General features: G+C 35.3%; 2 protein-coding genes and 1 pseudogene across 3 annotated transcripts in view; 1 reads left to right on the top strand and 2 right to left on the bottom strand.

The window, feature by feature from the left end:
• Positions 1–333: 333 nt before the first annotated feature.
• Positions 334–744, bottom strand: LOC21402672. The gene has a single exon (XM_010094374.1). The coding sequence runs from the start codon at positions 742–744 to the stop codon at positions 334–336; it is 411 nt and encodes a 136-aa protein (XP_010092676.1).
• Positions 745–8675: 7931 nt separating this feature from the next.
• On the bottom strand, positions 8676–8769 carry LOC112090884 (annotated as a pseudogene).
• A 12828-nt stretch (positions 8770–21597) lies between these two features.
• The window catches only part of LOC21402671 (accelerated cell death 11), a 19266-nt gene continuing 13973 nt past the window's right edge, over positions 21598–26890 (top strand). Inside the window, exons 1-3 of one of the 2 annotated variants that reach the window (XM_024163164.1) lie at positions 21598–21900; positions 22016–22188; positions 23085–23251. In XM_024163164.1, the coding sequence (XP_024018932.1) occupies positions 21718–21900; positions 22016–22188; positions 23085–23251 (523 nt within the window). In that variant the 5' untranslated portion in view covers positions 21598–21717. The remainder of the gene's footprint in view (positions 21901–22015; positions 22189–23084; positions 23252–26890) is intronic. The other variant, XM_024163165.1, reaches the window with a different exon arrangement.

Here is a 26890-nt window from a genome sequence, read left to right as displayed (position 1 = left end):
TTTACAGCTTATGTGATCAAAACCATTTAACTAAAGGATCTTCCTTGAAAAATGAAGTGGAAGTTGTTTTTGTCAGCACAAAAACAAATGTTATACTGCATTATCATTTTTATTTTCTACTCAGCATTACCACTTATCATCATGAGAATCTCCACCAAAACAAGCCCTTTAATAGGGGAAAACGCAAAAAAAAACTAGAGAGCAAGGGGGGAAGAGATGAAGAAAACGATGTTCAATTTGTAGAATTCAAGTTTGTGAAAGTCTGAATCAAGTAAAAATTTTCAGGCATCTGATGGCCTTGGACTGTTTGATGGTCAAGATGATTAAACCAATCTACTGGCCAGCAGCAAACGCCTCGACAGGGAAAGTCTTGGTGATCCCAGCAAGGCTCTTGAAGTGAATTTTCCCGGTGGGTGGATCATCGACAACTATCTCACTGACCGGGGGCCACAACATAAGCTCCTTAGCCTTAATTCCTTTGAGCTTCTTGATTTTCTTCTGCCCCACATAACCAGTGATCTCGGTGTGGTAGCTGACAAGCTTGCTAATCATTTTGAAGTTGTGTTCCACTCTCTTCTTCTGCAGGATCCACATGTAGCCAGTGCTCCTCACAAAACCGACTTCAATCACATCAGCAAGGGGCAAAAGTCCTGCAGGAAGTCCAAACTCTTCTAGCAGAGCGACAGCCATTTTCAAGCCCTCTTCTTGGCCCTTCTTGACGATTCCTCCTTCCTTTTCTGCCATGGCTAATTTGGGATTTTCTTTTAAGTCTCGAGTCAAGTGGTAAGTTTTCTTTTCTTTTCTTTCAGGTTGGAGTACTTTGGGATGAGGGGCTATTTATTGTCACCTTATAACATGCAAGAGACAACTAAGGTGGAGAAAACTAAGGTAATTAACATTGAATAAACCACCAAGGTTCGAACGTATTAAGCTAGCTATTAATAGGTAGAAATATGCATTTAGGATGATACCAACTAGAATTTTAAATGGAAATAGAGCCATAAAATAAGTCAAGCATAATGATTTCCCTGAACTTCTGTTTCACTTCCAAATTATTATCTTCCAAACTTTTGGATGATCAATTACAAGTCTAAGAGCGTGTGTTATTTTATCATAATAATTTGGTTAATAGTCAAGAATCACTACAAAAAAAGTGTCAGGAAATTAACTTCCCGACGCCATTGTAGTGTCAGTAACAGCGTTGCTAAGTTAACGTACGTAAGTATTAGCCGCGTTGTTAAGTTATTCATAAATTTTCGACGCCAAAATTGCGTCCCTAAGTTCCTAAAAAAAAAAAGTTAACCAATATGCTTTTCACAAAAATATTCCGACGCCACTGGCATCGGTATGTTCCTAAAATCAAATCAAGGTGACGCCTAATGACGTCGGCAGCTTCTGATCTAATATTTAGATCTAATCAAGATATAGATTTAATATTTACGTTTACCAGTAGATATTGATTTGATTATTTCTGTTTTTGGAAAACAAGTAATATGTATGTTAGTGTTATAACGCACCTATACTACAGTCTATATACATAGACATATGTGTATATATATATATGTATGGGTGTGATATTAATAGTTACTCAAATATTTACTCATCAATGGGATATAATCATGTTAGTCACAAGATATTAATATGATGTTTGTAATAAATTGAATAGTTGACCTAAAAAATTAATGATAATAAATGAAATTAAGTTCTTATCATGTCACGTCATTAAATTTCTATATTTAGAGGTGACTATTAATGAAAAACGTAACCATTGAAACTTCGTATATGTATATATTATCTATCTATATTTTACTGATGAAAATACACGTAGTCGTGACGATAGACAGAAATATCGTTTCAGTAATTATGTTACACATATACTATGATAACCACGATGATGACAATGATATAAAAAATTAATCGATTATATATCTTTCCTGTTCTTTTTTATAGTATATTTGACCACAATTGGGTCTTGATGCTTGTGGGACTATGTTACTATCAAAGGTGAGATGTTCGAGGAGAACCAGAAGTAACCCTTAAAATTTCAGAGCACGGGCAGTGCACTTTCAAAAAGTCACGAGCATATTTTGCCGCTTCAAAGCAAGTTGGGAAAAGAAATGTATATTTTATATAAGCCTGTGAAGACGTCTAGGCTAAAATGTGTATTCTCTCTTGTCCGGCTTTGCTGTCTTCGCTATATTGCTTCCAAGGACAACAAAACCAAGATGCTTCTCTCGCCTATATATTAAGCGCCAACTCCGATCTTGTGCTTCACGTCAACTTTAGTTGTAAGTAGGCCTATTATGTGTATATAGTTGGCAAAAGAAAGCCAACACTTCTCTAGCTATGTACGTAGCTTCAAACATGACGGTGAGATCGATATCTCTATCCCCCTTTATTATGATGTTAATTATCATGTCTCCTTTTGTTTAATTATCATGTCTCCTTTTGTTTGTTCATCCATGTGTATATATTATATCGGTTTTAAGAAGTTTCTATATTTCCATGTAGAAGAAGAAACATTCATCATAAAATGGAGATTTTTCTATAAGTTTAAACCAACATATTAATCTATGTTAATTAAAGCTGTACTACATATACAAATGTTCACACATGGTGTTACAGTTACTAATCCAAAGCTAGGATTATTATTAATGAAAATTTTATTTTTGTACCCTCTGTTACATCGAAATTTAATTTTGGTATCCTCTGTTTTTAAAAATTTCATGCAGGTACCTCGATCTTTTAGAAAATCTTTTTTTAGTACATCGGAGTCATTTTTTGAGACACAAAGATAAAAATGCCCTTATTGTAAAAATTCGTCAGTTGACTAGAATTTTGAAAGAAAAAAGAATTTTAAAAAAAGAATTTTGAAGAGATTAATTTTTTAAAAAGGATTATGCTCTACAAGTATAACAATTTTTAAAATCCTCTTTTTTCTCACTTTTTAAAAGGGTTAATTTCAATAATAGCACTCATGAATAAATGATTATTAATTTTAACACCACTTTTGTGTACTTTTACAACTAGCATTGTCATGTCAGCAGTGTGAGATAAAATGACTTCTATCCCACTTAGGTCAAAATTAACATTTAAAAGCACCTCAAAGAGACTCCCAACTCTCTCCCCCTCATTCTCTCTCTCTACATCCCATTTTCGGCTCTCCCTCTCTCTCTCCCTCTCTCTCTCAAGTTTGGCCTCTCTCTGTACTCAGTCTCTCTCTTCCTTACGCCCTAATTCCCTCGTCGCCAATACTCCGGTTGTGCACCAGATCGAGGTTGGTAAACAATTTTTTTTGTTTTTCTTTTGTTTTTGTATTTTTAAATTTATTTTTCAGGAGACTTAGTATATAGAACTCAAAAAAAGTGACTGAGTTAAACTTAATGTGATAGGAATTGAAAATATCCTTCGTCAATTTGAGATTTTGGATGGTTTATAACTGATATGTAAACTAATTGTAACGACCAACACGTCAAAGACATAGTTGACCTTGGGAGTCATAGCATTATGACTCATATTGTTATATGTCCGGTCATAATACTATGACCAGTCAGTCATAACAGTATGAGTCATTGTCTATGAGTCAAATTATAACAGTATGAGTCAAAATGGCCGGTCATAATATTATGACCAGCCATAAGGCATTCATAGTGATATGACCGTCCGGTCATAATATTATGACTGAAATGACCCATAATGTTATGACTGGCACACTATGACTGCTTTACGACCGGGCATTACACAGTGTTATGAATGGCCATTTCTAATGACTCGATGACGACTAGGAGTAATTGCATGTTGATTAACAATTATTATTTTTGAAATTATTTAGGAGTAGCTGATGGATTGAATGTTTTCATCGAGTACAAAGGACATTGGGACCGTACTTCGAGATACGTCGGTTGTGAAATGAAGGAGATATTGGTACCCACCAACACAACTTATATTGGTCTTATAGATTTGGTGAGAAATCTATATTAATGAAGATGGGATTCGGCCACAAGAAAAAGTTTATCCTTAAGATATATTAATGAAGATGGGTCACATTCTATCAACGACATCTCTTCCTCCAAAGTCTTTCTTTTCTTCTAAGATGACAAAAAAGGTATAAAAAACAATAAATACAAAAAAAAAAAAAAACAAGAAAACCAAACAAAATTGTTAACCAAAGTACTATGACTGGCACACTAAGAGTCTAACCATTGGGCGATCATAGTACTATGACCGATGGTCATAATTCTATGATCGCCCATCATGCAGGCTCGCTCATAGTGTTATGACTGATGGCCGGTCATAAGGCAGTCACATAGTGCGGTCACAGTACTATGACCGACGGTCATAATGCTATGACCACTAGCTCATTAGTCAGGCAATCACAATATGAGCTTGCCTGCCTGATGGCCGGTCATAGGATTATGACCATCGGTCATAGTATTATGACCGCACGTTGTGCATGTCTTATAACCGGTCAGAATACAATTACCGGTCGACCAGTCATAATACAATTACCGACCGGTCATGATGGTATAACCAGCCATCAGGCAGAGTCACATACCAAATAAGGAGCACAATGACAATAAAAAATTTCAAATAACTGATCTAATATGCTTTTATCTCCTCCTCCAAAGCCTTTCTTTTCTTCTAAGATGATAAAAAATGGTAAAAAAAAACAATAAATACCTAAGAAAAAAACAAATAAACAAGAAAAGCCAACAAAGTTTTCACCTTTGTCTCGAAATCCGCCATTGACCTCATCTATTTCGTGGTTGATTTCTCCGGTCAAGAGGGTGAGGTTTTCTTAGTTCGTTCATCTCCGACAAAGAGGTTTAGGCATTGACTTCTCCAGTGAAAGTTCGTCAGTTCTTGTCGCGTGATTACGTGGGTTCGTCGGTGCTTAAGGTGGTAGATGGTGGTAGACGGTGGTGGTCATTGGGGTTTCTTGGTCTCTGTACACACCCACGTTCTTTCTCTTCCTCCTCTCTTTACTTTGAATATTTGAATTATAAAATGTTTCAAAATATATTCAAGGCTCCAAAAATGAAATGGGGCACAATTGTCATTTTAACTCAAGTAAAAACGGCCTGGTCCTACTTTTACTGACATGACGATGCTAATTGTGAAAGAATACAAAAGTGATATTAAAATTAATAATAATTTATTAAGGAGTGCTATTTTTGAAATTGACCCTTTTTAAAATCCTCTTTTTCCTTCAAAATTTTGGTCAACAGATGAATTTTTACAGTAAGGACAATTTTGTTTTTTCGTGTCTCAAAAAATGGCTCCGAGATACACAAAATGATTTTCTAAAAGTTCGAGCTACTGGCATGAAATTTTTAAAAGTAGAGAGTACCAAACTTAAATTTTCATATAATATAAAGTACCAAAATGAAATTTTCCCTTATTATCGTTGTTTTTTTTTTTTGGAAAGGATTATTATTATTTTTTATTATTATTGTTGTTGTTGCATGTTTCTGAGTTCCTTAAACAAGCCTGAATGTTATGCATACTAATTAATATATGAAAATGCACCCTAAATACTGCTTTTGATTTATATAATATTAAAATATTTAAGCTTTAATTAAACAATTTCATTATTTTTATTCAGAATATTTTTCATTAGAATTTGTCTAGTTGTTGCTTAATTATTTACAAATAAAAAGCAGTGTAAACAACTACACAGAAATAAGCCATGAAAGCCATGTTTTTAACCACCCTAAACCAAGCCTTTCAGCCGAGGCACACAAGCTAATCAGAGAGAGAGAGAGAGCGTCAGCCATTTGAGCCACCGAGCCAAGCCACCCCATCAGTCCAACACGTGTGGGCCCCAGCTTGTGATAGCCAATCCGCAGCACTTCCAACGCGTGTCACTAGCACGGGAACTCCTCAGCGCGCGCGTTCCTTCCACGTAGCCATCAGCGAGCGTCCTCGCTTTCCTCCGCATGGGTCCCGGGTGTCAATGTTCAGCCTACTCCTCTTCTCCGCGTGCGCCACCTGTCCAATGCGGGCCCCAGTTGTCTCCAACCACCAGCGCCCTTCCTCTTCTCTGTGCGCGACACGTGGAAATTTAATCCACTTCCTCCAACCAAGCTTTGACACGTGTCTAGAGGGTGCTGCTGGATCTAAATTGCTTCCCCAAAAATCTGAGCAAATTGCCTAATTTCCTCCTCAAATCATATATATGATTTCTCCTAATTTATGTGTAATTTTATTTTGTTTCCTTTTTCTTTTGTAATTTTCTATTTTTATTATTTGTTTCCTTATTTAACATGCAACCTCTGAACACTATAAATAAAAGGGTTAGCCTAAGGTTTTTGTAAGCTTTTAATATTCAGTTTTCTGTTGTTTTGCTGTCACTCTCATATTTTCTCTCTAGAACTTGTGAGAATGTTTTGCAAACTAGGCTAGAGTTCTTCTGGTGAGGTTAGGGATGAACTTTTGTTGAGTGACCCAATTCAGACTTTTGATTCATTGTGCTGTAAAGTTCAATATCTGAATGAATTAAATCTCATCTATCTTTTTTTTTTACTTTTCAAAATATTGTGTGTCAATTTTTATATAAGTCCAGTCACACTTTTCTTATGTAATTCTGTCACACATTATTTTGTTATTCAAATTATTTGGTAAATTGTCTTTTACTGTAATATTATCAAATTAATATATTGTCGATTTTAGATAACTTGTAATAATAATATTTTTCGGAGTCAACATGGAGATTTAATTTATTCGATCATTTTATTTTGTGAATCAAAACTTGATTTGGTAAACGAAACATTAGGGATTCTCGAGACCTTACCGTTTTTACTACTGAATTTCCTTCATACAAATTTTCTCCTTTTTATTTTATTTGCAACAAAAATCTCTAAAACTCTTTTTTTTAATTTACTTGTTATTTATTTTTCTCTAATGCTCTTATTCTGCTAATCTTTCTTGTTTATTTTATTACCTCTCTGTGGATACGACCATCATTCTGTGCTACAATTGATCGCTTGTGAACATCACTTTTAAGCGTTAATCAAAGTTTGGCGCTGTTGTTAGGGAGATACTACTAGCAAGATTCATCAGTAGATTTTTAAGCCAAAGAGGTAAGTACACATTTTTTTTTCTCTTTCTCTCAGTCATTAATCTGTGAATCTCATTTTTTTAAATTGAATATTGGTCTCATTTTGTGAGTGCAATAGTAGTTTAGTTTGCTGCACCCTTTTTGTTTTTCATTTCCTGTTCTTCTATTTGACACCAAAAAAAAAAAATCTTACACTTTATTCTTACGGTTTCTTTCTTGCTTTATTATTATTATTATTATTATTATTATTTTGCATTCGTTTATTTCTTCATAAGACTAAAAAAAAAAAGAGTTTACTTTTGATTTTTTTTCTCTTTTCTTTTCTCTTCCTTTCTTATTTCTCCTTCATTCTGTTTCTTTACAAACATTTACAAAAAAAAAAAAAAAAAAATCTCTTTTCATTCAATTTCTTTTATTTAGTTTCCTTAGTGTTGAAAGAAAATTTAGGATTTACTTTTCTTGCTAATTTTATTTCTCTTTTTAGTTTTAGAATTAATTGTGATTTGATTTTGTAATCTTTTACTTTTGATAAATTAGGATTTTATTTTGTTTGCTCATTTGTATATTTTGATTGTTGACTATTTTACTATTGCCTAATTTAATTTTTCCTTTTATAGTTTTCATTAATTCATAAGATTGTAATTAGAATTGTAATTAATTGACTATTTTTAATCTAGAAATTTCATAATTTGGAAGATTTAGGCTTTTGAGTTTAGGAATAGTTTCCATTGATTAGATTTCATTTCATAATTTATTCAATAAAATTTCATAATTGATTTTGAGGATAATTATGTGGTTACATAGAAAGTACAATCTGAGAGAGTTATGTCTAGAAAAATTGGCACTTAAGTGGGCATCGCCCTACCAATCTTTCTTGGGAATGTTGCTCTGTCTAGGTGGCTATTCATTGAGCCAAGAGCTATAGTCTTTCCTGGGAGCACTCTCGGTGGTACTTACGTTACTATATAATTATTTTCTTTTGCTTTGATTAAAAATTAAAAAAATTAAAAAAAAAATTAAAAAAATTAAAAAATTAAAAATTAAACAAAAAAAGGCCACTTAGGGTGAATGCATCGGTATAGAGATAAACTAGGGAGATTTGCTCGACGTCTAGACTTAGAAACTCCTAGTGAAATTTTATCCGACTCGTCTTCTATGCCTCCGTCTTCGCACTCGTCGTTGGAATTCGCACTTTAAAATTTATTTGCAATGGCACAACAAGAGGAAGTTTAGCAGAGGACATTGCAAGATTACCTACACCCAACGCGAACAACCACCCCATCTTGCATCATGTTCTCACCGAATACACCGCCTACGGATTTCAAGCCAGGCATGATTGCACTTCTCCCAACCTCTCACGGGTTAGAGAACGAGAACCCATATGTACACATCCGGGAGTTTGAAGAGGTGGTGGCCACCTTCTACAACCGTGCTAACGCCGTAAACACCGTAAGATTGAAGTTTTTTCCTTTCTCTTTGAAGGACAAGGCCAAAAACTGGTTGTATTCTCTTAGGCCCAAGTATGTTGGTATGTGGGAAGAAATGACAACGACATTCTTTAACAAATATTTCCCACACCATAAGACCAATAATTTGAAATGACATATCTCGACTTTCTCTCAGAATTTCTCTCAGAAGGAAAATGAAACTCTTTATCAAGCTTGGGAGCATTTTAAAGATTTGTTAAATCTGTGTCCCCACCATGGGTACGAAACTTGGCGCCTTGTAAGCTATTTCTATGATAAACTCACAATCCGAGAGCGCCAATTTGTTGAGATAATGTGCAATGGAGATTTTCTCCAGAAGAATCCTGATGAAGCTATCGAGTACCTGAATGAGTTAGCTGAGAAAGCCCACACTTGGACTAGACCAACTGTTACTGAGAGCGCCAGTAGGTCCCGACCAGCTGGAGTTTATCAATTGAGGAAAGAGGACAGCCTCAAGGCTCAAGTTAAAGTTTTGACGAAGCAAATCGAGGCCCTCAAAAGTAAAGATAGTAAAGGATCCCACATGGTAGCAAGGACAGAGGCACATGAGCCCTGTTTCGTTTATGGTGGAGTGGGCCATCTGGCTCAAGATTGTCTCACTTTCGGTGAAATTAGGGGGGGTATACGAGGAGCAGTGCAATGCATTGGGCACATACAAGAAGCCTTATGGACCTTTCTCAAACACTTATAATGATAGCTAGAAACACCACCTAAACTTTAGTTGGAGAGATCCAAACTAACATGCACAATCATCTGGAGGGCAATGGAGATCAGAGCAATAATCTCAACCACCAAGGACATATTTTGTGCCTCAGAATAACATGCAGCCGAAAGAGAATTCTTTAGAAAATACCCTAAAAGCTTCTATGGACGCACAAAATAAGACGAATCAAAAGGTTGATTCAATGCTCGTGCAGTTAGTGAAAGAGAACAAGGAAATAAAAAGTCAGATCACTAAGCTGACAAAAGCTTTAACCGTTCAGGAGCGTGGTAAATTTCTATCACAAGCCCATTCCAATTTGAAAGGACAACACATGGCTCAAACGTTCAACTCTGAAGGTCAAAATATCAAGGAAGTTAACGCCATCTCTACTCGAAGTGGTAAGAATTTGGACATGCCATCGACAAGTACAACCACTTTGAGTAATGAAGAATCGGTTCAGGAGAAAGAAGAGCCAACAAAAATTCTGGTAAAGGTGCTTTTCCCCTAAGCTCTCCGACCTGCTAGGAAAGTGTTGGAAAATCAAAGTGAGATCCTGGAACACTTGACACAATTGAAGATCAATCTTCCCTTACTACATGTGATCAAGCAAGTGCCAGCTCACACCAAGGTTATAAAGGATCTATGCATCATGAAAAGAAAGCACCAAGTCAAAAAGACTGCATTCTTGACCGAATAAGTAAGTACGGTGATTAAGCAGAAGACACTGCCAAAGTATAAGGATCCTAGTTGTCCCACCATTTCCTGTCAGATTGGGACACATGAATTCGGCCAAGCATTACTAGACCTAGGATCGAGCGTTAACCTCGTGCCCTATTCGATCTACTGGCAATTGGGTCTTGGAGAAATTAAGCCCACATCTGTAATTCTGCAACTGGCCGATCGATCCATTAAGAGACCACAAGGAATAGTGGAAGATATTCTATTGCAAGTCGACAAGTTTTGTTACCCCGTGGACTTTCTTGTCTTAGATACATAATCCGTGGTGAAAATGGAGTCGTCCATTCCCATCATTCTAGGAAGACCTTATCTTGCCACAACAAATGCAATCATTAACTGTAGGAACGGTCTCATGAAGATATCTTTTAGGAATATGACCCTTGAGGTGAATATTTTTCACATTCAGAAGCAACCGCGTGATGATGACGAGTGTCAACAAACTTTCATGATAAACACGCTTGTCGAGGAGGAGGTTCAACTAGGATATAACTCAGATGATCTTGAAAACCTCCTCCAAAAATCTGAATTTGAGAGTTCCGGTCCTTGTGAGCTGGCTACCATTTTTGCCATTTTTAAAGAATCACAGGACAGAGAAACCAAGTTTGGGCCACCGTATTTTGAGGAGCTCCCGACAGAAAGAGAAAAACTAAAATCATCCATCGATGAAGCCCCAAAAGTCAAGCTAGCCCAACTAGCTAAGGGTTTAAAACATGTGTTCTTGGGAGATGACGGCACATTTTTGGTCATCATCTCGTCTAAACTCGATGCATCGCAAGAAAAATGATTAATCAACATGCTGAAAAAGCACAAATCTACATTGGGTTGGATGATTGCTGACATCAAGGGTATTAGCCCGTTAATATGCTCTCATCGCATTCATTTGGAAGAAGGTACTAATCCGCGAAGAGACCCCCAAAGACGCCTGAATCCAACCATGAAGGAAGTAGTTAAGAATGAAGTTTTAAAATTGTTGTATGCTGGCATCATTTATCCTGTTGCTAATAGCAAGTGGGTTAGTCCAACCCAGATAGTGCCAAAGAAATCGAGGGTTACCGTGGTGGAAAATGTGAAAGGGGCTCTAGTTCCCACAAGAGTCTTGATTGGTTGGTGCATGTGCATTGACTATCGTAAGGTTAATACCGCCCCTCGCAAAGACCATTTCCTACTTCCATTCATCGATCAAATATTAAAATGTGTGGCAGGTCATCCTTTCTATTGCTTTCTCGATGGCTATTCGGGGTACTATCAGATAGAGATATCATTGGAAGACCAGGATAAGACCACATTCACATGTCCTTTTGGTACCTATGCCTTTCGACGAATGCCATTCAGACTGTGTAATGCACCTGCCATATTTCAGATGTGCATGATGAGCATATTTAGTGACATGGTCAAAAAATGCATGGAAGTGCTCATGGATGATTTGACAGTCTTTGGAGATTCCTTTGGCACGTGCCTTCTTAACTTAGAAGTCATTTTAAAAAGATGTGAAGAGAAGGGTCTTGTGCTCAATTGGGAGAAGTGTCATTTGATGGTGTCATCCGACATAGTTCTTGGGCACATTGTTTCTGAAAGAGGATTCGAGGTAGACCGCTCCAAGTTTAAACTCATTTCTAACCTGTCCACCCCCAAGGCCGTTAAAGATGTCCGATCTTTTCTGGGGCACGCCGAATTCTACATGAGGTTCATTCATAACTTGTCATCTATAGCGAGACCGCTAAGCAACCTCCAGGCAAAAGATTTGTGTTCAACTGGACACAAGAGTGTGAGGACGCATTCTGAACACTCATTGTAAAACTGACTTTCGCCCCTATTATGCAGGTACCAGATTGGAGTTTACCTATCGAGATCATGTGTGACACAAGTAACTACGCTATGGGGGCCGTTATTGGTCAATGGAGGGAGGGGAAGCCTTTCATTGTCTACTACGTAAGCCGTACTCTGAACAGTGCTTAGATGAACTACTCAATTACTGAGAAAGAGTTGCTTGCAATAGAATTTGTTCTCGACAAGTTTCGTGCATATCTGATTGGTTCACCTATCACCATCTTCACAGATCATGATGCCCTTAAGTACCTTTTCTCCAAGAAGGATACTAAGGCGCATTTAATTAGGTGGATCCTTCTTCTGCAGGAATTTGACTTGACAATCAAGGACAAGAAGGGAGTCAAAAATGTGGTGGCGGACCACTTATCTCGTCTTGAGTTTAATGACTTCCCCGATGAACATCTCTTCACCGTCACTAAGAGGCCATGGTATGCTCACATTGTTACCTACCTGGTGACGGGCAAGATTCCATCTACCTGGGGTGCACAAGACAAGAGGAATTTTTAGTCGAGATTTGTAACTTTTATTGGGATGACCCCTATCTTTTTAAGTACTGCCCCGACCAGATCATGAGACGATGTATCCCAGATGATGATGTATCTAGTGTCCTAAACTTTTGCCACAATGATGCGTGTGGCAGTCATTTTTCTGTGAAGAAGACCGCCGCGAATATTTTGCAATGTGGTCTCTATTGGCCCACTTTGTTCAAGGACACCAATGACTTCTGTCGTTCCTGTGAGAGGTACCAAAAGGTAGGTACTTTGTCCCGTCGCCATATGATGCCCTTGAACCCGATTCTCATGATAGAAATATTCGACTGCTAGGGGATAGACTTTATGAGACCATTTCCACCTTCTTATGGATTCCTTTACATACTCCTTGCTGTGGATTACGTATCTAAGTGGGTAGAAGCAGTGGCGTGCCAGAACAACGATAACACCACTGTTATAAAGTTCTTAAAGGAAAATGTGTTATCCCGATTCGGAACGCCACGTGCCATCATCACTGGTCAAGGCACCCATTTCTGCAACCGTTCTTTTTAAGGCTCTGATGCACAAGTACGGTGTGGTTCATAAAGTTTCAACTGCCTATCACCTACAGATAAATGGCCAAGCTGAGTTGGCCAACATGGAGATTAAGCAAATTCTAGAGAAGACGGTTAATCCCGATCGCAAGGATTGGTCTCTGTGCCTTCCAGACGCACTTTGGGCATACCGCACTGCCTACAAAACCCAACTTGGGATGTCTCCCTACTGGCTTGTCTTTGAAAAAGCTTGTCATCTACCTGTAGAGCTCGAACATAAGGCTTATATGGCTACCAAAGCCCTCAACTTTAATCTCAACGCTGCAGGTGTCAATTGGAAGCTCTAGCTTTCTGAAATCAAGGTGTTAAGGAACGATGCTTATGACAATTCCAGGATCTATAAGGCAAAAATGAAAGTGGCTTATGACAAGCAAATCCTAAGGAAGAACTTCGAGCCAAATCAGCAGGTTCATCTTTATGATTCTTGTTTGCATCTTCACCCCGATAAGTTGAGGTCGCGGTGGACTGGCCCGTTCGTAGTGAAGCGCATTTTTGCCAATGGTGTTGTCGAGGTTGAGGACCCAACCAATGGGAGAATCTTCAAAGTAAATGGCTAGTGTTTCAAGAATTACTTCAAGCGGGTGAACCATGTGGAAGAGATCATTCTTGACAACCCTATTTACCAGCCCTGAGTAGTTTACTCACATCTCCTGTACTATTTTTCATTTTTTGTTTTCTTTGCTTCTTTTTACATTTTTTTAATGTATGGTTTTAGAGAATCATATCAGGAAGCCCAAGCTGTGCTCATATGTGGAATGCTCATCGTCTAGGTGTCTTCTTTCTCTATATTTTCATAATTTTTGACACTGAGAACATTGTCTGATTTTGGTTGGGGGTGGTGAGCATATTCATGCGTAAGAGTGATTTTTGTCATGTTGATATTTGGGTTAAAACTTTTGCTAAGTTGTCTGAGTATGATTTCAAAATGATTTGTTTGGGTCGATTTTCGATGTCAAAAAAAAATTTCTCCATTTTTTTTTTTTTTTTTTTTTTTTTTTTTTTTTTTTTTTTTTTTGCACGTGCTAAACCTTGTGGTAAAATGGATATTAATGCATGTCAGCTAAGAAAATTTTTGAGTTTAAGTTGTTGATTTTTGGTGAGTTAAAAGAGTAGAGAAAATGACTTTTGAACCTTCATTGAGCTGGTAAAATCACTGTTAGAACATCATTACATGGTTAGTGGTATGCTTAGTGCATATGCTTGAGGGATGAATTTTGGGTTAGATAAGAATGATCTTATGTAATAGAGCCTCATTTGTTATCTTTCATTAAAAAAAAAAAAAAGAGCAAGAGCAACATTTCACAGATCCTGTAGTTTGGTTGTAATCACATTTGATGCTATATAGATGTTTGTCAAAAGAACACCTTTCTACATCCACTTCATTATTGTAGGTTGTCTCTTGTCAAAAAAAAAAGAAGAAGAAGAAGAAAAAAGAATAATTTATTTTCCTATGCATTTTTTTTTGGCTCTTTGTTCAATTCTGTAAATTTCTATTTGACCTGAATGAAATCCCAAAAGTTGGTTTATGGTAAGAATGATGGAATGTTCTAGTAGTTGATTAACCTATCTTTTGATCAATGTTCGTTTGATTGTTTATCCAAAATTTTACCTTCCTCACACTGAGCGTTGATTGTTCCATTTCAAACTCCATGAGAGAAAACCTTTGCACTCAAATATTTCTGACCCCTGTAAGATCAATGGAGTTGAGACTTCTGCTTGGTGAATTTTTTAAAGTTGCATGTGTTATGGTCAGTGGTAAGCAGGTCATGGTTTGGAGCACACACACACACGACTCTGGAGTTATGACTGAAATAATCTTGACAGTATCTTTTGACTTCTTACTTGTACTTTGATTGAAATACTCAGATGAATAAGCTAGTTGAGACTCAGATTTTCTTTGTGACATGATTTCTCTTGCGCTTGGATTGCTAGGGACTAGCAATAAGCTGGTTGAGGGTTGCAATTAGTACATGAAAATGCACCATAAATACTGCTTTAATTTATATAATATTAAAATATTTAAGCTTTAATTAAACAATTCCATTATTTTTATTCAGAATATTTTTCATTGGAATTTGTCAACTTGTTGCTTAATTATTTACAGATAAAAAGTAGTGTAAACAACGACACATAAATAAGCCATGAAAGCCATGTTTTTAACCACCCTGAGCCAAGCCTTTCAGCCGAGCCACACAAGCTAATCAGAGAGAGAGAGAGAAAGCATTAGCCCTTTGAGCGATCGAGCCAAGCCACCCCATCAGTCCAACAAGCGTGAGCCCCAGCTTGTGATAGCCTATCCGCAGCATTTCCAACACGTGTCACTAGCACGGGAACTCCTCATCACGCGCGTTCCTTCTACGCATCCATCAGCGAGCGTCCTCGCTTTCCTCCGCGTGGGTCCCGCATGTTAGCGTGCAGCCTACTCCTCTTCTCTGCGCGCGCCACCTGTTCAACGCAGGTCCCAGCTGTCTCCAACCGCCAATGCCCTTCCTCTTCTCCGCGTGCGACGTGGAAATTTAATCCACTTTCTCCAACCAAGCTTTGACACGTGTCTAAAGGGTGTTGGATCCGAATTTCTTCCCCAAAAATCTGAGCAAATTGCCTAATTTCCTCCTCAAATCATATATATGATTTCTCCTAATTTATGTGTAATGTTATTTTGTTTCCTTTTCTTTTGTAATTTTTTATTTTTATTATTTGTTTCTTTATTTGACAGGCAACCTCTGAACACTATAAATAAGAGGGTTAGCCTAAGGTTTTTGTAAGCTTTTAATATTCAATTTTATGTTGTCTTGCTGTCACTCTCATATTTTCTCTCTAGAACTTGTGAGAATGTTTTGCAAACTAGGCTAGAGTTCTTCTGGTGAGGTTAGAGATGAACTTTTCTTGAGTGACCCAATTCGGACTTTTGATTCCTTGTGCTGTAAAGTTTAATATCTGAATGAATTAAATCTCATCTATCTTTTTTTTACTTTTCAAAATATTGTGTGTCAATTTTTATATAAGTCCAGTCACACTTTTCTTATATAATTCTGTCACGCATTGTTTTGTTATTCAAATTATTTTGTAAATTGTCTTTTACAGCAATATTGTCAAATTGATATATTGTCGATTTTAGATAACTTGTAATGATAATATTTCTGGAGTCAACATAGAGATTTAATTTATTCGATCATTTTATTTTGTGAATCAAAACTTGAATTGGTGAACGAAACATTAGTGATTCTCGACACCTTACCGTTTTTACTATTAAATTTCCTTCATACTAATTTTTTCTTTTTTATTTTATTTGCAACAAAAATCTCTAAAACTCTTCTTTTTCTTTAATTTACTTGTTATTTATTTTTTTCTAACGCTCTTATTCTGCTAATCTTTCTTGTTTATTTTGTTAACTCTCTGTGGATACGACTATCATTCTGTGCTATAATTGACCGCTTTTAAACATCACTTTTATGCGTTAATCACATATGCAAGCGTTTTTATCGTCAAATGACCAGTTATATATGTTTTAAGGCCTTTCCACACTAATAGGAATCTTTGATGGGATATTAATATTTACTCGAATATACTTGCAAATTTGGTTTCTCTAGCACTGTTCAGCTCTAAAACATTAATCATAGCAACCTTCTAAAAACATGGAGCAAAAATAAATTTAATTTTTCATCAGTTATTGTAAGATAACTTTATTATTTCTACCTTTAAAAACTTCATTAATATTTGAATTGATTAAATTAACATATAACAAAAATCAAGTGACTTATGAAATCTAAGTAATCTGCTTCCAATATCAGTAAGCAGGATACAGTTTGCTCTTAATGACCTGAACGGAAGACAAATAATAGGACCTAAAACACGGGATGTTAATTGAACGAGAGGTATAAGCACACGTCTTGTTCCAAGATCATTACATCAACCATGGCTAAGCGCTTACTATACATGTATTTTTTTTCCATGCCTTGCATCTCATTATATATATATATACACAATAATTAAGAGAATTATCTAAGAACTTGTTTGGGACATATATTCAAACCTAATTTTTGGATTCAACTATAATGTTTTTTATCTTATGAAAAATTTGAATTTCAAAATTTTCACTCTCACAAAGTTCCCGCCAATTAACCTAAATCATGACTTGAATATATGTTTCAAACAAACTCTAAGAGATACACAAAGCACACAAAAGTACAAGTGCCACAATGGAGTACAAGAATTAAGAAATAACATCTTTAATGTAATGAATGATACCTTGGGGACCCTACTCAGCTTCCTAATTTCTCTAATGTTTTTTTGACCTTTCTTTGAGTTTGCAGTTTGCACAAGCTGTACCCTGTTAGGAAATTAAGGACTACATAACATTGCAAAAATCTAATTATCTATATCTATAGCCAAAAGAGGCTTTGAGAGTGCTCCCTATTTCGCCATATGTCATTTTCATCTTTTTTTTTTCTTTCTTTCTTTTGGTGTTGAGTGTGTATAAAAAGTACTTTTTTTTTCTTTTGGTGTTGAGAGTGTATAAAAAGTACTTTTTTATTTTATGAGGGTTTTTGAACATGTTTAGTAAATAAATTAAAAGTTCTTATTATTACTAAAAGTAATGTAATACAAAGATATGAATGAATTTCTTAATTTTTTATTCACAAATAAAAGATTAAAAATGTAAATAACTTTTTTTTCATAAGTTCTTTTTTCATATGCACTTAGGAGGCGGCTTGTCTCAAAAAAGCTAAAAGCACTTTCATGTTATCTATCTAAACAATCTTAAAAGTAGCTTTTGGACTAAGGACTAGTTTAGTATTGTTGTGCTATTGAAAATATTTACTCTTGTTGTGCTGTTAGTAATAAGTTGTTATGACCAGAAACATATAAGTTTTTAGTAAATATTTTTACAAAGCTGCTGTGAGTACCAGAAGTATGAATTTACGTGTTTGATAAAATGTGTATAAAATTGCTATTGAAATGTATAATCATGAAAATAAACATACTTTATCACACATGTTTATATTTGTTTTATTTCTACTTTTTCAGTCAATATTCATAGTATAAAAATATTTATATATTAAATTTTATTAATTAAAATAGTTCTTAAAAATAAATTATTTTATTCAAGGAGAAAAAATATTCATCTACTAATATTTATTATTGTTAATTTTAAATATTTTTATAATTATTATAAATATTTAAATAAAATTTAGCATAGCATACTTATTAAAAAAATTTAATTATTAAATAACTAATTTAAAAATATATTTTTTAATTTGGTATGAAAAAAGTAAAATAGGTATATTAAAGAATTAAGTTTTATTATTTAGGTTATCTTAGTAAATTTAGATAATAGCAGCAGAAGTTCTTACGCAAAAGCAATCTCTGACTAGCTTCTCCAATTATGTTGTTTGACAGCAGTTTTTAAAAGCTATTAGACAAAAACATGATTTACCAAACATTCTAACCTGTTACAGCTTCTTTAAAAAAGTTAAAAGCAGCTTCTAAAAGCAATGCCAAAGGACTCCTAAATCTATTTACTTTTTCCTTTTTTGTTTAACATTTGCTTCTTTTTTTTTTTTCCTTTCTCCAAACGCTACTCTATAGTTTAATATTTTCATGACGTATTTTGATTTTTTTTTTCTCATTTTGCTTTAATTAATTTTTTTCTTTTACATTTGTCCTTAAAAAATTTTGTTTGCTTTTCTTTTTGTTTTTTTTTTTTGCCAAATGCTACACTACAGTTTAATCTTTTCACGATATATTTTAATTTTTTCCCTGGCTTTGCTTTTATTAAAACAATTTTTTATTAAAAAGGCAAATTTTTTGATTTTTTCTGCTTTGGTTTTATTAAAATATATATATATTTTACATTTGTCCTTAAAAAATTTTGTTTGCTTTTTTTTGTTGTTGTTTTTTTTGCCAAATGCTACACTACAGTTTAATCTTTTCACGATGTATTTTGATTTTTTCATTGGCTTTGCTTTTATTAAAACAATTTTTTATTAAAAAAAACAAATTTTTTGATTTTTTCTTGCTTTGGTTTTATTAAAATATATATTTTTACATTTGTCCTTACAAAATTTTGTTTGCTTTTTTTTTTTTTCATTTTTACTTTATTTTTCCCAAATGCTACTCTACAGCTTAATCTTTTAACGATGTATTTTGATTTTTTTTCTCACTACTTTTATTAAAACAATTTTTTTTTCTTTTTTTTTTTTTATATCAAAGGCTGCATTCAAGACGTTGTTTCTCGCCATAGAGTGAGTAATTGTTGTGAACACATAGTGGGTTGTAGCCATCCTCCTGTTGTTGAGGTTGTCGGCTAAAAACATTTAAGTTTTGATTTGAGATAAGAATCTTTTTGAGTTTGTATTTGAGTGAGTCAAAATTTAAATTTGTATTTATATAGTATTTTAATAAAAACTCAATGCTTATGAAAAATTTTAACAGGGTATATGGGTCGGATTTTATTCGTCTTTTCGTTGTCAACGCATAGAAAAAAAATCATCTCAATCAGAATTAAAACGAAAAAGTTATAGTATTTTTAAGAATAGAAAAAATACTGTTAATTAATTTGAGTTCGAGTTTCTGAACTTGAGTTGAAGGGGAAACTTGAACTCGAGTTTTAGTCCTAAACTCAAATTTGAACTCGAATTTAAACTTAAAAGAACATGAACTCGAATAAAGTTGTAACTCGAGTTACTTTTTTTAAGTTTTTCACTCAAAAGAACAAGTCCGATGTATTGGACACAATTTTTGTGAAAATGGCCCAAAAGAAATCATGCATACTTGTATTTTATTTTATTTTGTACCCAACACAGACCAATTATAAGCCAGTTACAAAATAGGTTGGTCGGATTGAAACAATTGACTGTTTACGTTTTGTGTAGGCATTTATGAATCAGAAAGTTAGTATAAACTTGAGCATTTATTTAATATAGTATTTATTTTTAAAAGTGTATGGCTCTGAATTTTTATCTTTATTTTTAATTAATATCATTTTATTAATATAATTATTTAATTAAAAAAATTATTAATTAAAAATAATGAGTAAAAATCTTAATTCATATTTTTAAATGATATTTGTCTCGTTTCAGCTTATGGATTGACAACCTTATATATGTTTCTTGGCTAAGATACCATGAGCCAAGATTCTCAGGGCTTTTCTTTTGAGTGAAAAACTAAAAAAAAAGCAACTCGAGTTATAACTTTATTCGAGTTTATGTTCTTTTAAGTTTAAACTCGAGTTCAAACTCGAGTTTAGGACTAAAACTCGAGTTCAAGTTTCTCCTTCAACTCGAGTTCAGAAACTCGAACTCAAATTAATGAACAATATTTTTTCTATTCTTAAAAATGCTATAACTTTTTTGTTTTAATTCTGATTGAGATGATTTTTTTCTATGCGTTGACAACGAAAAGATGAATAAAACAAGACCCATATACCATATTAAAATTTTTCATCAGCATTCAGTTTTTATTAAAATACTATCTAAATACAAATTCAAGTTTTGACTCACTCAAACATAAACTTAAAAAGATTCTTATCTCAAACCATAACTCAAATGTACACAACCAAACACAAACTCAAGTTACAAGTTTAACTCAAGTTATAATTCAAATTTAACTCAAAAATTATACTCAAATTAAACTTTAAAAGAACAAGCCATCAATTTTGAGCTATGAGATACCAACGTAAGAGACGTCAAAATTGATGTTTATGCTTCAGGATAAACCCGAGATAACAGGGTGGGGAAAATAGTTTATAGTTTTGTGATTAAGTTTATACCATAAATAGGCATTTTTGTAGCTTGAACAGAATGTGTGAAGTGCTCATATAAGTTTTGATCTAAGATGGGTTTGGACGATTTTTTTTTTTTTTTAGATTTGCTTTGTTTTGGATCAATTATACTTGTTTTCCCCTGATTTGTTTTGATAAGGAATTTTGAGATGTTGATATTTCTTTTAGGTTTTTATTCTTCTTTGAGAATTTCTTAATTTTGATTTTTTGTTAGATTATGAATAATGTTATTTTACTAACATACCCTCTCATATTGGAGCACGTGTGCGCATGATGTAATCTGTTTAAAGCTTGAATTTTGATAAAAATGGCGGGCTTGTTCTTTTAGAGTTGATTTGAGTGTAGTTTTTAAATTAAATTTAAGTTATAATTTGAGTTGAAGTTGTAATTTGAGTTTGTGTTTAGTTGTGTACATTTGAGTTATGGTTTGAGATAAAAATCTTTTTTTTTGAGTTTGTATTTGAGTGAGTCAAAACTTAAATTTGTATTTAGATAATATTTTAATAAAAACTCAATGGTGATGAAAAATTTTAATAGGGTATATAGGTGGGGTTTTATTTATCTTTTCGTTGTCAACGCATAGAAAAAAATCATCTCAATTAGGATTAAAACGAAAATGTTATAGCATTTTTAAGAATAGAAAAAATACTGTTTATTAATTTGAGTTCGATTTTCTGAACTCGAGTTAAAGGGGACACTTGAACTCGAGTTTTAGTCTTAAACTCGAGTTCAAACTCGAGTTCAAACTTAAAAAAACATGAACTTAAATAAAATTAGAACTCGAGTTGCATTTTTTTTTTTTTGAAAAGCCAACACACCCTTAATTGTCCCAGTTTTAAGAATTTGTGGTTCGTTAAATCAAAATTAAAAAAAAAAAAAACCAAATGTCACTTATTTTAGCCGTGCAAATTTCTCTCCAATTAAGCCGTGTTTGTTTCCACTTCACAGAACATTCCTGGGACAAAATTGACCAGAAAAAGAAAAGCATAAAACAACGATATTCAGATACGAGAGAGAGAGAGAGAAGCTTCATCAATGGCGGACGATAAACCGCTGAGGAAAATATCGGAGGCGTTCAAAGATCTCGCCACCGCCGTGAATTCCAAAACACCGGACGTCGAGGTTGAGTCATTCTCTCGCGCGTGCTCTCTCGTCTCCCCGCTTTTCGGCTGCCTCGGCATCGCTTTTAAGTTCGCCGAGATGGACTATGTCTCGAAGGTACCTTTTTTTTTCCCCCACCGCCTATTGCATTTTCCCGGGAAAATCTGCGAATAATCCGATTGAAGAAAAAAATTCGTTTGCTTAACTTTGACCAAAATCGGAATGATCTCAGGTGAACGATCTCTCGGAGGCGTCGAAGTCTATTGCGACCTTACAGGCTTTGCTCGATCGCGATATGGCATCGAATTGCGTAAGGAATGCTGGTAGTCATTCGAGAAATTTGTTGAGAGTGAAGCGTGGGCTTGACATGGTTAGGGAGCTCTTCGAGCAAATACTCATTGCAGAGTATGTATTATCCTTTATCCGCAATTTTTTTTTCTCCTTTTGTTCTTTGCTTTACTTCGTTAATTTGTAGATTCAGCACATGCAGTACATTGTAGTCAATTTGAGTTTCTTGGAAAATTAATTTTCCACAATTGACACAGTCGATTCAAGTAATATGTGGTTTGGCACAATTGGGTATTGGCTTCCAAGATTGTTTTCTTTGGTTGAGTTGAATTTGAAGACATTCATTGAATTATTAACAGCTAGAATGATGATTAGATTTTGGAGAGAAAATACGCCAAATTGTTGAGCTGAAAGTTTTGAAGTGAATAATCATTGTTCTTACAATTTGGGATGCTAGAAACTAATTGGCCCTCGCTTTCTTTGCGTTTCGGTATAATTTGCCTGATGCAAGAAATTTGATCAAATTGGCACAAGGAATTCAGTAATGGTATTAGCTTTCGGTTTTGTCTTACCCATTACGTGTAACATGGTTGTTGTATAAGATGAGTAATATTACATGTATTTGGTATTTGAAGAAGTAGACTTCATATACTTTTTCAGTGTAGTTGCAGAAACTCAACTGTGGTTTTAATTTTAGTGAGTGATTTATTTTGAATTAATTTGAATGTTTCTGATTTATTTTCCGCCACTGTAATAAAATGGAGAAAATAAAGCTCAAGAGTCACCCAATTTTTGATTTGGAATATGTAGCTGGTTCTTAGTTAGTTCCTATGAGCAAAGAGAGCTAATAGCCCTCTTCCACGAACTATTTGCCAAAGGCATTGGCTTTGAATATATCTGCCTAAGTGGACTATTTGTTGAACTAGCAATGAGATTCCAGTTTAAGCTTCAAAGTAGGTGCTTCTATATTGTGCTTAAGGTGCATGCGTAGTTATTTATGCATGGAATAACAGGTACCAATGCTCATGTGGCAGGGGCAATTCCCTTAAGGATCCAGCTTCCAAGGCATATGCACAGGTATTTGCTCCCCATCATGGTTGGGCAATCAGAAAAGTTGTTGCTGCAGGGATGTATGCCCTACCTACTAAGGCACAATTGTTGAAGAAACTCAACGAAGAAGGTGAGTCATGAACATAAGATATGTTTATTTATAAGATGAATATTTAGGGGGATACTTGAAATCCCCATATTTTTTGACAATTTGACAAAGATGGAACGAAATGTTGTCTGTTTGATCTTTCATTAGTTTTTTAGGAGGCTTATGGATGGGTTTAAGTGGACGACTACGATTTAATGGTGCCGTAGGAGTTTGATATGAAACCAAATGGAGTCTAGGGTGCCAATCAGTTGAATTTTTGTGTTATACAATGTCATTTTGAAGATGGGTTGGGCTGTCTCTAGTCAAATCATTTAAATGTTGTTTAGTTGAATTGATCTCCTGTTGGTCTTCCCCCCCCCCCCCCCCCCCCCACCACCAACAGACACACTCACACAAAAGGAACCAAACTTTCAAACCTCTCGAACTTGTAAAACAATTGCAATGTGCCCTATTTTACTAAATTTGTTCAAATGTTTTATTAGATTTAGGGGGTTAAAAAATGAGGAATTGAAAGATATGTATTACATTTGAATTGGGATTTTAGAATTTCTCGTCGAACGTGTTTTTTGGACAGTAGTTTAACACAATCATTGTCAAAATGCCTATATATTTTTGCTCATCGCATTCATTCTATGGAGGGCTAGTACCTGTGCATTTTAGTGATCCCATCTACAAATATGAAGATTTAAATGACCCACCTAGATCAAACAGTTGGCTCAGTGGTGAATCACTTGGACTTAGTGCCTCAGGAAGCATTAATATAAAAGCCATCATCTAAAATTCTAGAGAGAGAAGCTCCTCGAACTCTCTAGAATTTTACTACAAAATGAGGTATAAACATTGCGATCAGGATTTTAGAACTAAACACAAAGTTTTGATCCTTAGGTTAGATTATTTAGGAAGTCTGATTGAAATCACTGAGAGAAATAGAGTAGCAAGTTTCTCTGTCAAGGTGGATTTGGGAGGTGCATCATGGCTTTGTGCAACAGTCAATGAAGCAATTGTTCAAGGCAAAGATGGGGGATTCAGAACATTCTACATAGGGCAGAGCTATAGGGTGATAGTAGAAACCAACAAGAATAAGGCAGGGAATTTTTTGAAAATCTAGAAGATATAGAATGGAGCTATTAGGAATATAATAATTCCTGGCGAATATGCTCTGAGTGGTTGGGTGAAATTTAATGATTGTCTACACTGCCTTTTCAACCGGAAGGGCAACCAGAAAGATGAATCAGTGGGAATCTTTGCAAAAGAAGGAAGTTTTAAGAAACCTGAGGCAGTAAGAGTACATGAAGTAGCCAAAAAGAGTGAGAACGTATGTTCTTGGCAAGAGACAAAGATTGTCAAGAAATCTTGGAAGTTGGCATTGGTGGTCCATAGAAATAAGTTGGATACGAGTTAGAGGGTGATTCAACAGTGATTGGAGAGTAGAATTCAAAGACTCGGAGATGGTTTCATTAGCAGCGGACAGAGCCATCTTGTGGTGTAGTGATGAGAAAGAAAAAAGCTGCTTGCTAGCAGAACCCAGTATTCTATGGAATGGAAGGTCCATGGCAAGAATAAAACCATGGAGTATCTATGTTCATTGGGATCACGTCCAAATAGAGGTTAGAAATAGTTGGATAGGTATGGAAGGACTTCCATTAAATATGTGGAATTATCATACTCAAAGTGATTGACGAAGCATGTGGGGGTCCGTTGGAAATCACCGATGTAAATGCTGAATCAAACATTCCTTAGATATGCAAAGATTAGAATTCGAGGCTTTCCTGAAGGGTTTATGGATCCCATAATAGAACTACCATGTCATGGGGAAAGAATTCATTTAGGGCTGTTTAATCTGAGATACAACTCGGAGGGTGGTGGGGCTTCAGGTATGATCATCAGGAGCGTAGCAATGAAGGTGGGAGAAGATGATGACGTGGCTTTTCCCATAATAGGATTAGTCCACAGTGGAGCGTTTCAGGTGGTAGAGACATGTGGCAAACCAGCGTATGTTCAAAAAAGATGAAGAGTCAGAGATTCATAGGGATACCTCGAAATATGTAGGTGAAGGGGCGGAGATATTAAATAATAATGAAATCCTTGTCTCTGGAAATTTTGGGAGTGGGGAAGATGAAGAGTTGGTGTTGGAATCTAGAATTGTACGTGATTCTAGAGAGTGTGGAGGCGGTTGACAGAGATAGAGCCAATAAATTTAATCCGTTGAATTGGTTGGAGAGTGACGTGAAAGAATTGGAAGATGAAGAGGTGGTGTCTGGTGGTATGGCTGAAATTGGGCCTCAATCCTTTCTGAGCCCAGTCCACAAATGGGTTAGCTCAAAAGGAATTAATTGGGCTATTAGTGGGGATGGGTTGGTGAGCGGGCCTCAAGAAAATAGGCCCCAAAACACTTGGGCTAATTTAGATTAAATTAAACTTCATGGGCCCTAAAAAGAACTCTGTCAGGGAATTGTAAATTCAAGCCTAAACCAAGTGAGGAATTCTTCAAAGGCAGAATTATGAATGGGTTGGTTTGCTTCTCAAAACAAAAGGAAAAAAACCAGCCCAAACCTAAGGAGAGAACTACAAGGAGAAATCGAGAATTTTACAGGGATGAAGTACTATGAATAGAGAAAAAAGAACGGAAAGCAGAATCAGGTACTGGAAACTGAAAAAGAAAACTGGGGCGATATAGAAGATTTTGGAGGAGAAGACCTAGAGGTTCAATTCTTGAATTGCCATTTGGCAACCTAAAGTGACTCTTCGGATGAGGAGACAAGTCGGGTGCCAGAGATGGATTCTGAGGATCAAGAAGAAATTGAGGAGGAATTAATCTTGCAAGATGCAGCTACACTCTTGGAGATGGAGAAGAAGGGGATTGACTCTCAATCTAAGTATGCGAACGATCTTCTAAATCAAAACTAGGTATTAAACCGTAATTTTTTTTCCTTCAGTCGGGGGGGTTCAATTGCAAAATCCAAAGAATTCAGAAAATAATTCAGACTTTGTTGAGGTTGTTTCCATGGAAACGAAAAGAGTGGCAGGAAATTTCGAGATTAGAGTTCCATAAGTAATGGAGAGCCTCTCCAAATTTAGTCCTTTTGAAGTGATATACAGGTGGCAGCCGAGAGTCCAAAATGCACGTGTCAGTTATCAGAATGTCCAATTGACTGGGCACGGATTCTTTTTAGAATTTTCAGAGGAGGAAAGGAGGGTAATAGAGAGGGTGGTGGAAAAAATCCAGAGAACAAGCGTCAACAATGAGGAAGGGGGAGGAAAACTCTGAAAGCTTTCAAGAAAAAGGAAGATAGAAAAGGACACAGAGAATTGAAGGGGTTGGAGTGGGGATTAAATTATGGACCTAGGAAAAAGGAAGAGGAAGGTCACGGGGGAACGAAAGCGAAATGATTGCTATATCATGGAATGTGAGAGGAATTGGGTAGGGGAGAAAGCCAGGGGTTTGTTGAAATCCCGGAGTATGATTGATTATGATTCCAGATTGTGATTGATTTGTATCATAGTTGACCTATGATGATTTAGAAGAATAATTTTAGGACTTTATGGCTGACAGATTTATAGGACATTTTTTTCCTTCTTTAGATTGTTCGGTTGTAGTATATAAACTACCTATTGTACACCACATTTGATAAAATGAAATACAGTGAAAATACCATTCCT

The sequence above is a fragment of the Morus notabilis genome, unplaced genomic scaffold (assembly GCF_000414095.1).
Source record: "Morus notabilis unplaced genomic scaffold, ASM41409v2 Scaffold114, whole genome shotgun sequence".
In the NCBI taxonomy this organism is placed as follows: domain Eukaryota; kingdom Viridiplantae; phylum Streptophyta; class Magnoliopsida; order Rosales; family Moraceae; genus Morus; species Morus notabilis.
This window is presented reverse-complemented; position numbering and strand designations above follow the sequence as displayed.

Bases quoted from the DNA above. Each gene is read 5' to 3' on its own strand.
- LOC21402672 (XM_010094374.1), bottom strand. From the start codon at position 744: ATGGCAGAAAAGGAAGGAGGAATCGTCAAGAAGGGCCAAGAAGAGGGC.